We start from the raw sequence: 14,479 nt of genomic DNA on the forward strand, positions 1-14,479 counted from the left end.
AATAAAATATGTTTGTATCAACATTCCATACAAACAATTAATCCAATATAATTCCACATACTTGCATCCATAATTCCATACAAGCATAATTAATTCACCAAAACATGCCTCATAAACATAAATACATGAATTAATTAAATATATAACCAAACAATTTCCATCCAAGTGTTCTCTAATCATGAAACTAAGTTCTTTCCTTTTGGTACCTAAACATGATACTACTTGCAACGAAGTAGACATGTACGTACCTCGTATAAACAATCCTTTGTGCCACTTTTAATCACTTAAAAGTCTCCTAAGAAATAATCACTTCCTAGAAAACAAGCAACAACAATAAATTAATACTTAACCAAATTTCCAGCAATATAATTTAGATTAAAAGTCCTTAAAACTCCATTAAAAACATGTTTTTATGGTTGATTAATCATTATAATTACAATAGGAACAAAAGCCCCAATTTATTTAGTCATTAGAACCCTAAAATCCCAATTTGATTAAATTAAAACCCTAGGTTTATAAATTATAAAATCTGAAAATTAAATGAACATTATAATCTGAAAATTATAAGTTTAAGCTATCAAAAACATGAATTTGATACCAAAAATATGAACTTTATACCATAAAATCAAAACATAAACAAAATTAATACTTTCAAGCAAAATAGGAAAACAAAAGAGGGGAGAGAAAGGGGGTAGCCACGAGGGTTGCTGCTTGGTGGGTCGCCGACAGTGGGTTGCCGGCGGCCGGCGGTGGTGGCAGCAGGCGGCAGCAATGGGCAGCAGGTGGAGCAGTGAGAAAGTTCTCACGTAGGAAGGAGGAATAAGGGGAAAAAAAAAGGAAAAAAAAAAGAAAAAGGAAAGAAAAAGAAATAAAAAATAAAAGAAAGGAAAAAAGAAAAGAAAAATAAAATAAAGGAGTAAGTAAATAATACTAACCTTTTGTGTGGGAAAAATTTTGGGGATGTATGGGGTATTTATAGGAGAGAGAGTGGTGTAGGGTAAATAGTAAGATTGGGCCTCATAAAATTAATGGGCCAATTAGGAAAGTAAAGTGGGTTAGGCTTTGATTGTTTGGACATGAATTATAGAATGAATGTATGTATAAGAAATTTGTACCAAAATAATTTTCGACCCAAAATTAAAAATTGAAACTTTTGAAATTAAATTCCGGAAAAATACTAATAAATATTATAAATAATATATAATTTCATTTATAATATATTTTAAAAATATGGGGGATTACAATTGTGGGGGTGTTAAATGGGTTGTGCTAAGAAGAATCAGTTGGAGGGTCGGGGATGGCTTGAACATCAAGGTGTGGGGGTCTCCTTGGATCCCTGGGACTCAATCAAGGCAAGTAATCTCTCCTATGCCTGCTGGTTATGAAGATATGCGTGTATGTGACTTAATTCATCTACCCACTGCTACGTGGAACATCGCTCTAATTAAAGAGCTTTTCCTCACTTTTGAATGGGAGCGCATATTGAGCATTCCCATTAGCTTTCGTTTGCCAGAGGATTCATGGTGTTGGGATTTAAAGAAAAGTGGGAATTATTCTATAAAGTCTGCATATCACAAATTTTTTGGGGAGATGGATTCTGAAAGTGTAGCATCAACATCAAGGCCATCTAATTTCTGGAATAGAATCTGGTCTGCTAATACCTTTCCTAGAGTTAAATTATTTTTCTGGCGTGCAAGCAGAGGGGCCCTTCCTACATGTTTGGGTCTGAGAAAACGCTTACCCAATCGGTCTAGTATATGCAGTGTGTGTGGGATAGAGGAAGAATCAGAGCTACATTGTCTATGGAGTTGTATAATTGCTAGATTGATTTGGGCAGAGGGTGAGCTATTTGATGATTGTAGGGGTTGTTATCGAGATTTTAGGGACATGGCTGCTTAATGTCTGGAGCGTCTTTTAAAATCTGATCATGGTTTGTTCATGACAGCCTTTTAGGTGGTGTGAACTGCTCAAAAGAAGTGGATTTTTGAGGTTGAGGCGTGTGACCCTCTCAAATCTACTGTTTATGTTAGGAAGCTAATGGGGGAGCTAAAAAAGGAGGATGCTGCTTTTGTACTTAAGGGAAGTGAGGGAAGTAAACGCTAGAAGCCACCTCCTAGGGGACATTATAAACTGAACATTGATGCTATGCTGAAGGAGGGGCAGGGAGCAATGGCTGGGGCTATAGTGCATGATGATGTAGGCTGTGTGAAGCTGGCAGCAGCTTGGTGGGCCGAGGACTATTGGGAAGCAAGCATGGCAGAGGCTAAGGCAATGTTGTGGGGCCTTCAAGCAGTAGTAGAATTTGGCTTCCGAAATGTAATTGTGGAGAGTGATTGTCTTGGATTAGTGAACGCAATTAAGTCACATGAGAAGGGGAGTAGTAGTTTCCACTTTATTCTCGATGATATTTATCATGTAAGCGGTTCTTTAGATAGTGTGTCTTGGGGTTTTATTCGTAGGGAAGGGAATAGAGTAGCACATGAGCTTGCTCATTGCTTGCCTAGTGTGCCGAGTAGGAGTATTTGGGTTGATGATTTTCCTTCTTGTATCGCTTTGGCCTTGTGCCATGATCTTTCATTGAATGAGAACTAGCTGCCTTTTAAGGCTTTCTTCAGAAACCCAAAAAAAAAAAAGTGTTTTTTACTTCTTTCAAAAAAAAGTGTTTTTTACTATTTATATTCCGTAAATTTTATTTTATTTTACTAACTTTTAAATCATTAAAAAAAAATCGATTTTGCTACTACTAGTTACTATGTTTTGTCTGATTGTCTCCTCTAAAAAAAACGATTCCATTAGTGGCAACAAAATATAATACTCCCTCTGTTTTTAAATACTTGCTCTATTTCTCCATGCGCTGAGTTTTAGGTGAAATTGGAGAAAGTGATAAAATATGGAGGAATAAAACTTAGTGGAAGAATAAAAATTGTAAAAAAACCAAATGTAGTGGAGAGAATTGACAGAGAATTAATATGGAATTAATCTTGTTGGGTCCACTTGATTAGAGAAATTAATTAAATATTGTAAAACTTTTCCAAATAAGGAAATGGAGCAAATATTTTAAAACGGCCAGAAAAGGAAAGTGGAACAATTATTTAAAAACGGAGGGAGTACTTCGTATAGTTTACGTGTCGAAATATGTTCACTTAAGTTTTTGGAGATCATTTTGGTTTTTAAGGATACAATTTGAGCTTGAAATTGACAACAACAAAAAAAAAAAAAAATCATTAGTTCGTTTGTTATTAATATTTTTACTGTAACCTTTGTTTTTTATCTAATAAACTTTTCGTATGCTTTACCTTTTTTTATAAGTATGTTAATAATTCAATGTTTAAAAGTGTTTTTTGTGATTTTTTTTAATTTATATAATTTACAAGTAATAGGCTATAGCATAAATTACTTACCATATACAAAAAAAATTTACGGCGTAGAAAACTTTTTTTCTTTATATTGTAAACAAATTTCACAAGGTCTTTGTTTAAAATCGTGCATCGCACGGGAAATAAACTAGTACTTACTAATTTAAAATTATAAAAGACTAAAATCAATTAAAATATTTTTTTAAAAAAATAAAAATAAAACACTCATCCCTCCAAAAATATCCCATACTTACTAATTTAAAATTTTAAAAACAATTATAATTTTACAATTTCGTTTTTAATAAATTTATATGAGTAGTGTAAATCATTCGTCCCCCTATGGTGGAGTTGTTAGTTTAGGGTTCTTTTGGCACCGTTTTGAGTTTTCTTTATTTATTTTTTTTATGTTTTTTAAAAACTGAAAGTTGATTATGGTTTTGGGTTTCAATGTTTTCAAAATTGTTTTCGTTTGTTGATCCATTAATAAAGCTATAATTTATATAAACAAAAACATTAAAACTAAACCCAAATTCATTATCTGATTCATCAATTTCAACAACAAAAATAAAAATTCAAGCAGTTCAATTTACAGCATGAATATAATTATTCCACATGCAATATATTTTACACTAATTGATGATGATCCGTTATTTCTGAAAAAAATATCCAAAATATAAAAACCCAAAAAAATTGAATCAATAATAATGACGAAGAACCCTAAATATTGAAATTCAAGTGTATAAAGAAAAAAAAAAAAGATAAACAAATTTGATGAAAAAAATCGAAAACAAACCAAATTCATCAACCAAAAAATTAATAGATTGACACAGTTTAAGACACTAAAGATGGACAAAGGTTGATAAATTCAAAGGAAATTGAAAGAAACAGAGAAAGGAAAAGCCTCCATGCCTAGATTCCTTACTCCTTGAATCTAGGGAATAGTTAGGGTTTGATGAAAAATGATGGAGATAGAGGAAGGAAATACGAGCGTTATTCTTGATAGGCTTTAATTTTTAAAAACAAAACTTATAAAACTGCTTTTAGGAGTTTTAGGTTTATTGTTTCAGTTTATCTTAAATAGTTGTAAAGTTGTTTTTTTAAAGCTATTTTACCAAACACTATTTTGCTTTATTTTGGAGGAAAAAAACCAAAAACAACAACGATGCCAAAAACCCCCTTAATTATTTGTTTTTGTTTAGATTTTTTTTTTTTTTGGTGTGTGTGCGCGCGCGCTAGGGTTTATAAAAAAAAGGTAATCATTTTTTGCCCTATTAACAATTCGTTGGTAAAAGAGTTGTTCAGGATCGCAAAGGTTGTCAAATCTTCATATGCGCTCAAGTCAATCAGATGAAAATCATCCTTACAACTACAATAAATCATTAGATCGTATTTCCGAAAAGGTTGTGTATTCCAACAATGTGTGAGAAAGAAGTACAACAATGCAAGATCTATTCAACCATCGCAATTTTGACAAAGGAAACCCTAATTTGATTCAATTTTATGTATTTATTTATTCAGATTTCAATTGTAGATGTCATACGACCTTTGATTAATGAATTGTTTTGTTTCCGAAAAAAAAATTTTAAAACAATTTTTTTTTTTTTAATTTTGAAAAACAATCAGCAATTAACTACCCACTAAAATATTCAATTATTCATGCTAAATGGTAAGAAAAATACTACTACTGTAGAAAAAAAAAATTGAAACACAAACAAGATGGTATTTTATTAAGGTTAATGAGTGACCAAATTACATTCCACAAAATTACTTTGGACACAGATACAGAACTTTGAAGGACAGAGCACAAACATCAAGAACCTTTTACATTGCCTACAAAACTCAAATCATACAAACTGCAGCTATAGAGATCCTTGATACTGTCCTTCCAATAATTAAAAAAATAAGTCTTCAAAAATACTATATAGATAATCATACATTACTACCTGACAGAGACAGATGTAAGTCTCATCGAATCAGTCTCGACTCAAGCCAGTACAATGATTAACTTCTGCAACATCGAAGACTTTAGCGTGGTGTTAAATCTCCCAAAAAGAAGGCCAAAACAGCTAATACTTGGAGAATTCTTAAGGCTTAGCCTAAACACAAGCCACCGTGATAAAATCTCCATCCACTAACTGAAGAAACCTGGAACATTTATGGCTTATTTGCAAGGTTTTGTTCTGCAGTTTTTAGCATTTACCTTCAACTTTGCTTTCTTTGTTGCAACTTCTTGGAAAACATTAGGTCCCCCAAAAGTATTCTTTACCAACTTTACCTTTTTTCTTTTACCACGGTCATATTCCTCATCCCTGAAAAAAAATATCAGGCGAAAGGTTAAGCCAAAATGAAATGCAAATACCGCTGACAAGTGAACATTCGAAGCTGCACATTAGGCAATTATGTCCATCACACTGGCTCCTCAGCCATAAGGGCACTCACAGAGATAAGAGTTTTAATCCAGAATATCATAAGGATCATTCATAAGAGTTAAAAGCAAACAGACCAGGAAGTCTTAGCTTACAAGTCTGTCTTATGTGTAATACATGATTATTTATAAAAATGAAAGATCTAGCACCAAAATAAAGATGGACTCACCACTCATCCAGTACATGACCAATAATTAAAGTATTTTGGCCATTTGATTTTACTCTTTCCAAAGGAGGCTCCACACCTTCCCAGCATCCAACTGAAACCAAAATCCATGAACAATACCATTAACATCATAATACAAGTTTCAGAGCAATATGTGACTCCTAAACAAGGAACAACATAGTCTGTGCACCAGCAATTGTGAGATGAGTGCAAGGGGGAAAAGAAAATTAACAATCTTTGACACTAGAGTAAAAGGTGGATAACCTGCAACTCGCAAAATGGACACAAAATGATTTTGACCATACAAATTCACAGTAGCAAGAAAACCTAGGCTAAGGATTGAGTAAAATCCTAGGCCGCAGAAATTACTCACCATGAGACTCCTCCAGTCCAGTGCTGGCACTAGGTACATTAACAGGTTGATGACTTTGTTCTTTGAAACACGAATCATTAACATCCTTGCAATGTGCCCCTGAATTTTTTACTTCTCTAACACATGGACTGTCACCTTTCTTGTGGCAACCTTTAGAATTACCCACAGAACCAGAGTCAGAAGTTGAAGGACCCATGTCTACAGAGGCAAAATCCTCAGTAGGCAAGAGATCTTGCGGAACAATTTTAATGTTTTTCTTCATCCTTTTGAATCTTCTGCTCTTTCTCACGGCCAAAGAAGCCCTATACATCACCTTGGTACTAAAATGCATCCCTCCAATACTTGACTTCAATATATCCTTCATTGAACTTTGGCGAGGTGCACTTTCAGGAGATTTCACAGAAGGACCATTCATTCTTGGCCTCTTAATTCTTGGTTTGCTTAATACTGAATGGATGTCAGACGTGGGCTCTGAAGCTTCATTCTTTAAAACAACCAGTTATAGAAAACGTCAATATTGCTACCTTGAGAATGACATTTTGTGTGTTGGGATGGGGGGAATTATTTGAACAATAAGAAGGTACCTTGGTCTTCCTAGTTCCATCTTCCGTGGTTAGTTGAATGGCAGAGTCTGATGGGACATTTGGCTTAACCTCATTTACATTACTGGACTGAGTGTTCTGAACCTTCGTGCCTGCAGGAGTACCGATCTGATAGCACAAAAGGATTCATACACTTCAATGACAAAACAATTAAAAAAAATAAAATGCAAGATGTGAGTTAAAGATTAAATTTACCTCATGCGATTCCTTGTTGCATAAAACATTAACAGCATTAGAAGGGCAATTTAAAATTGATGGCTTTTCAATTGATGCTAATTCCCTCTCCTTGTTATCACAGCAGTCAACAGAAGTTGTAGCTTTGGCACTTTTTTCGGAATCACCACTACTAGATTTGGTTGCTGGGTTCGCCATTCCATCCAAATCCATGTTAGCAATTGATGAATTTTCTTTATTTGTAACAGAGGACACTGTTGACATTGTTAGGTTGTTTTTGTGATTCAACTCTTTCACCTCTGCAACGGCAATAGATGAGACACATTTGGATGAATTCTGTTGAGCCGGAACCTTAGAAGCGTTATGCCCTACAGAGTGATTCACAATCAGACCAGATGAGCTAGTTTCCTTAGAGTTCTTGTCAGTATAACCATTTTGATAGCTCTTGACAACAGGGATTGAGCATGAACTTGTTGCATTTCGCATAGTTGTGATCAAATTTTCTGTGCAAACATCCATGGCCTTCTTAGAGCCAAATAAGTTTTCTTTGTGAACAACATCTAGGGCTTTCTTAGGAGCAGGGTTTTGCCTATCACGAACATAGAATAACATATATGCTTTCTGCTCCATAACAGTCTTTTCACTTACTTGGTAAACCTGAATTTTGTAACCATAAAAAAATTGAGAAGTGATCCAGGATACAACAAATTATCACACATTTAGAAAGTATTGCATTACTGATTTAATCAATGGAAAGAAAAAATATAGCACATATGAAAACCTAAGATGAATTCTATATCCAAGTAAAACAGCATAATGCAGTCCTCATAGAGCTGATTCTGCATCCAAGTTAAGACCTTGGTGCAAGGTGCAAGGTGCAAGGTGCAGTTACAAGTTACCAAAGTCCACATATGATATATGACCCTTAACAAAAACAAATGTAGCTATGTTTTACTTCAGACCTACTAACACATCCAAATGAAATAACTTCGACAACCTGGAAAGAGTATGCGGATTTACTGGAGCATATAAGCACAATAGTTTAAGAATGAATATGACCCACCCTGTTGTCATCAAGTGAGTACCATAATCCACTTGACGTGCGCACAAAGCTATAATAGTGACCAGAATGTGTGCTCCACCCAGCGTGAACTAGAACACCATAGAGTGTATAGGTCAAATCGCCCTCCTGAAAAGACAAAATACAAATAAACATCATTATCCAATGCTAAAATACAATAGTCAAATTATCACAAATTTAGTTTTTTTTTTTTCCCTGGATTCAACAATAGCAGATACTACTCAACAAAAAGTCAAAGCCACTAACAGACTAGACATAGATAGAGAACAAAAGAAAAATCACAACAAAATCCAAGGTTACACATAGCAAAGGAACAGCACACCAATAAACAAAGCTGCTTCACCAACAAAAATTACAATAAGATGCAAGTTTACACATAGTAAAGAGAAAGCACAAAGAACCAAAAAAAAAAATAATCCAGCTTTACTTTAGATGAAATAAATTCCCCTTTTTCAATTAAGAGATGTTGCATGAAAAGGGAAGCAATTCCTAAGAAGTACCGCATTATTATTTTATTAACTTCTGCTTGAACGCCTTGATCCCATAAGTGGTGTCAGCTAAATGAAGCAATATGAAGACTTCCCAGGAGGTCACCCATCCTAGTACTACTCTAAATCATTGTGGGCCTTGTGGCTAATGTCAAGCAATGTGACAAAGTTTTACACTAGTTGTCACCGGCCTACGTAACCCTCATTATTACTTTATTAGAGAGAAAAAATATTTCTAATACTTAGAATTTATATATTAAAAAAAAATAATGAATTCCCAAAACTGAATTACTACATACTCCAAACCCTATCTACAAATCTGCCAACTGACCACATCATTTAACCTGGACTAAAAACTCTAGAAGATTAAGAATTATATTCAAAGCCGCAGCCAATTACAACTAATAAATCTGTTTTATTTTTCTCAAGCACCATAAAGCACTAGCTTAAGGTTAACAGATTTAAGATATCAAAGAACATACATAGTTTCCACTGACGAAGGGTTTGAGGTTCAATGATGAGCCAAAATGGACTTTCTTGTCAATCTTTTGCCCAGCAAAATGACGAAATCGCTTAAGATGGACAGTGAGAACATATGGAGCTTTATAAACTGTCAGCTGCTTGAGCGCCCTGACTTTCTGCTTACACTTTTCACATTTGTACTGTCTCTCTCCGCCATCCAATTGCTCAGCAGCAGTGAAGTGTGAGAGGGCCTTGTGAACAGAATCTGCCTTGATTATTTCAAGGCTCAAATCCAGGAATGGATCGAATGTATTCGAACAATGGGAACACTGTAAGCATTTAACCTGTATATACAAGTTAGCATTAGATTTAATTATACATAAGAATGGCTCACAACCCACAGTAGACACCATACTATGGCCAGTAACTTTTCCTGACCTAACAAACATATTACGAATCTACCATCTCATGCCTCTTTTACCTGGCTACGTAAGCGACCCCCAAATATCTTGTGAACCAGACTCTTATCATAAGCACCAGGTGATTCAGCAGGCACGCCTGAAGGTAAGCAGCATTTGTGCATTGACTCTAGCAAATTTATCATGTACTCATGTGCATCCTCTTGTCTTGCATTTCGAAAACTTCGAGATATGCCTTATTGTGAGGTCAAGGAATAATCATAAATGAAGTATTGAGAAATGACAAGAGTTCAAAGGGGGGTGGAGGGGAAGACTTAGAGCAATAATACAGTAAATCAGCATGCAACGCAGTTGATGTATACTAAAAAAGTAATCCTTCCATGTAAAAAACCGACAAAACAAATTTCTATTAACCTAAATGGCTTTCAGTCTCAGAATATCCTGTTAAACACCTGATATTAACGTAAAATACACCTCACCCCCTCACCCCCCCCCCCCCCAAAAAAAAAAAAAAAAAAAAAAAAAAGAAAAGGAAAACATGGTAGAAAAATTACATAAAAAAATTACTGTGCAAGAAGGAGATGTAGAAAGTGGCAGCAGAGAATACAACAACGTTAGAAGTGAAAACAAATCCACAATAAGTATCAACTACACTCAATCAGCTGCAAAACTTTAAAAGGATACACCTCAAGTTTGAAACAAGATCCTTCGGTGCTACTATTCTCCCAGTAGATTGTAGAGCACGGTTAACATGCTTTTGCATGGCACACAGCGCACAAAAACCAGCAACATGACCTTCACCAACAATATATTAGAATTAATAAGATAAACAGAATTTTACTATTATAAAACTGCAAAATAAGATGGTAATGTACTATACAAACAGAATCAAAGAAGCTTTTAAAATATTGTCATAACCAGTACATTTATAGATTTGTTATTAACTTGAATAAAATACATATGTTAGCTTCCTGTCAAACATAGAACAGTAATCTAGCTAAGACCGGAGCACCTGGTCCATAGAAGCTATTCATTATGATTTCTGCAATAAGTTGCATTTCACCCTTTTTCTTTGAATTCTATTGTTTTTAATAAGATTTTGGTCTCTGTTAGTTAATCTTGCAATTCTAGTTGTGAATTGATGATCTATTCTTGGGCATATTATGGCTTTGATGAAAATAGTTGCTGTACATAGGCATTTGTTTGAGTTAATTAACATTCTAGCTTCAATTGTGTTAAGCTTTAGATGATGTTACATGTTGAATTGAGTGATATGTCACTGCAACCATTGTTTGTTGAATTTCCACATTGATTTATTGAATTTATAATCTGAAATTTTGAGAAGAGTTGCTCAGATTTGTACGAGTAATGGTCTTATTTTTATTCTGAAATCTTTTTTTAAACACTTGTTTTAACCAACACACTTGCTAAATATCAATCTTCCTAGTGATGTCATAAGGTTTGAAGCATACTTTGTAATTGTACTTTGTATCAATTGAATGTCACATAAACTAGCTGTAACATGTACGCAAATATTTTTTCCTTTTGAGCTGGGCATTGGGCAATAACTTTTGTAGATTTAATTACTTTTTTCTCTGACGTGTCACTGCTTCCTTACTTTCAATATTCCGCATTACTCTCCAATTTCTTTTTATAGGGACATGTCCTTTTGCTTACTCACTATATTCTTTCTAAGAAGCATAGTTTATCTAGTTGCCCCTTCAGAATTTCGGATTAACTTTTTTGGTGTATTAGTGTATAGGGACTAGGAAGTATAGTATATACTTATTTCTACTCTGTACCCTTTGAATAATTTCAAAGATAAATTGTTAATAATTTTCAAAGGTAGAAAATGTGGAGAAATTAAATCATGGTCATTTATGTTATATAAAGTGTAAGTCTATTTTGGTTTGGAGTTATTGAGATCTATTTCCCTCATCTCATTACAATGAGTCTTATATAACTTTGTGAGAGGGTCTTGGACTGATCGGCTTATAATAGTATGTAAATTTTAAGTTTATTAGTCCTGTTGAATTCAATAGAATTAGTTGGTTATTCAGTTACAAGAGTCAATATATATTAGTAAACTGAGTCTTACTTGGTTCTCCGGTGGATCCATGATAAAGTTCGCTAGTTTGGTGTTGGTCATGCTACTTACAATTAAACCATGATAGCTTAGCTTCTACTTAATCAGAGTTTTTACTGGTTTAAGGGGTTGGCCTATCTACATCTAATTTACGGGATTCTAAATGGGTCAATCTTGTTGTTGATAAATTTTTAGATCTTTATTAGATATGTGCTGAATAATTCTAGAAGTAAAATTACATATGTTCTTGTCTAATTTATCACTTTTTTTATTTAACTTGGATTTTCATGTCAACACATCGACGGGTATGAAATATTTACCTTTCACTTTCATTTCATCCAGACTCAAAGATCTTGATTAACAAATTCGTAGAAAAAAACTAAAATATCCAAGGAAAGCAAGCAGAAAGAAAGCCAGCTGATATGTACTAAACAATGAGCTGGAGATAAGAATTTTAATCTGAACTAGGAAATTAGTATGCCTAAAACATGTGCATTTGTAATGTGGATTGACATGGAGAACTAATTTAGCTTAATGTTGTTTCATTAATGTGATTAGACTAAAATTCGAAATAAACTAATAAGTTCAACTATGAAATTCATGGTCTGCAATGAGTGCAATCTCAGTGAGCATTTGTCATCGTTTACTTTGGTTCATTTTATCTATTTTCCATTTAAGTCCTTTTACATGATTGCCTAAATTATTTAATTTGAATTAGAATTACGTAGCTAATATGATTCTAGGATCATATAACACTTGATTGCTTTTGTCTAACATCACACAGCAACATCAACCAATCAATTAAGCTAGAACTTTTGTCAATTAATGACTAAAAATAATGATTGAAAACAACGCAATTTGTCAATTAAGCTAGAACTTTTGTCTAACATCACACGGCAACATCAACTGAGAAGCCTTGTTAAAAATTCAAACAAATAATTTGGGGCATCACTTCACAAGATGGAAAATGTTGAAACATAGAATTTCGGTTCCTATACACAATTCAGGCAAAATTGACCATAATTCATTCTAAATCAACAACAACTAAACTAGTACAATATGCAGTGCATTCTATATTAATAGATAACCTTACGAAACGAGGGGCCATAAAGAGGAAGAGACAGGAAGAAACTCACAATTATTCTGATGCTTGCCGCTTTGCAAATACGCCACTAACGGCTCTGTGTAAGTGAGGCATTGTATAACAGAATTAAGAAAACATGTATTCCCCAGATTTTCCAAACCAGCTCCCTGCCATTTTCAATACCACAATTAATAAAAAAAATAAAAAAATAAAAAAAATCGAACAATTACCCGCAATTCTATAATCAAAATAATTAGCATTTCAGAAACATATAAATTAAACCATCATCACAAATTGACAAAATCACAGTATGAACTATATGAGAAACAAAACAGGTCCAATAATGATAAAACTCCCAGAAACACAAATTAAGAAATACCCACAAATCATACAACTGCAAAAACACAAAACAAAGTAAAATCAAATAAGAATGACTTACAATCCGGCGAAAAGGGATTCGGAAAGCGAAATCAAGATCAAAAGAGGCATCAATAAAATCAGAAGATTCTGGGTTTTTCGAATTTGATTTAGAATTAGAAGAAGAAAGGGGTTGAGATTGAGAATGAGATTTAGAAGAGGAGATAGAAGGGGAAGAAGGGTTTAAAGTTTCAAGCTTGAAATTGGAAGAATTGTGATTAGAGAAAGAAGAAGAGATGGGTTTTCTAGCTAAGTGGAATTCAATGCGACGTTGTTGTTGTTGATGTTGTTGCTGCTGTAAGGAAGGAGCAGCAGACTCCATTGTTGATAGAGAAGGAAGAAGAAGAAGGCGGCTGTGAACGGTGTGATTGGCGATGGAGAAGAGAGAGAGAGAGGGGAAGGTAGTAGGGTTTAAGCGCTGATTAGCGAGCTTTCCTTTTGTCAGTACAGGGGTAGTATAGTCTTTTCACTGGGTTCATTTGGTTTTATTAGGGGTCGTTTGGTTGGTATTGGGTAAAGGGAAAAATGTTAAGAATGGTATGATTTTGTATCATTTTCAATTTTTAGATTAATCCCTACCTTATAAAAAATAGGAGATTACGCTTATGAATAGTGCACGGACTTATATGCCCTTCAAAATGTTTGTTTACGTTCTTACCCCCATATATAATTTTTTACATTTATGTCATTCCATGTGTACAGATGTAATAATGAGTGTTAAGTTTTCCTTCTCCTTACATTTATGCACTTTATATTATTTATTTATATTATATGTAAATATATCATAGGTAGGTAAATTTAAACTTCCTCTATATTGCAATATTGTATTGTTGAATAATTGCATAGATGTTTTGTGAAAAAAAAAAAGTTGTAAACAACTAAAAAAAGCCATGCATGAAAAATGAAAAGTTTAAACACAACCCAATATACACATTTCATTCATTTATCAAACTATTTACTCTAAACCCAATGTCGTAAAGTGTTTAAAGTTTTAAACACAATCCAATATAAACATCAAGAAAGGGCAAGCCACTCCGCGCGGATCGCGCGCGTTAGCTGCCCTAGTTATAGGAAAAATAGAAACTAATAATTCCACCATTACTTTTTTTTTTTTTTTTGACAAGCAAGCATGTGAGATATATTAATTAAACAAAGCCGCCTTGTCGAAATCAACAAGGGGATAAACAGAAGCAGGGCAATCCTCCATCCAGAACCTTTCCTCACTAAGAGATAGAGAAAGACTAGCCATGGAGTGTGCCACTTTGTTACATAGTCTAGGACAAAAAGAAAAGCACACAAAATCAAAACTATAAGCAAAACTCAAAATGTCTGTTACAATTAGTTG

At 33.9% G+C, this 14,479-nt stretch overlaps 2 protein-coding genes across 2 annotated transcripts; one reads left to right on the forward strand and one right to left on the reverse strand.

Annotated features, from left to right (window-relative positions):
- Positions 1-2,169: 2,169 nt before the first annotated feature.
- On the forward strand, positions 2,170-2,592 carry LOC145625219 (uncharacterized). Its single transcript, XM_081678292.1, has one exon. It carries the CDS (start codon positions 2,170-2,172, stop codon positions 2,590-2,592), a length of 423 nt encoding a protein of 140 aa, XP_081534418.1.
- A 2,464-nt stretch (positions 2,593-5,056) lies between these two features.
- On the reverse strand, positions 5,057-13,520 carry LOC145624046 (ubiquitin carboxyl-terminal hydrolase 23-like). Its single transcript, XM_081676976.1, has 11 exons — positions 13,157-13,520; positions 12,770-12,884; positions 10,232-10,342; positions 9,610-9,782; positions 9,149-9,472; positions 8,161-8,286; positions 7,119-7,754; positions 6,906-7,031; positions 6,322-6,805; positions 5,952-6,042; positions 5,057-5,665 (listed from the first exon to the last, which is right to left on the reverse strand). The coding sequence occupies exons 1-11, from the start codon at positions 13,454-13,456 to the stop codon at positions 5,518-5,520; spliced, it is 2,634 nt and encodes an 877-aa protein (XP_081533102.1). The 5' UTR covers positions 13,457-13,520; the 3' UTR covers positions 5,057-5,517.
- Positions 13,521-14,479: the final 959 nt, after the last annotated feature.

This window comes from Chenopodium album, chromosome 3 (genome assembly GCF_948465745.1).
Source record: "Chenopodium album chromosome 3, dcCheAlbu1.1, whole genome shotgun sequence".
Lineage (NCBI taxonomy): Eukaryota > Viridiplantae > Streptophyta > Magnoliopsida > Caryophyllales > Amaranthaceae > Chenopodium > Chenopodium album.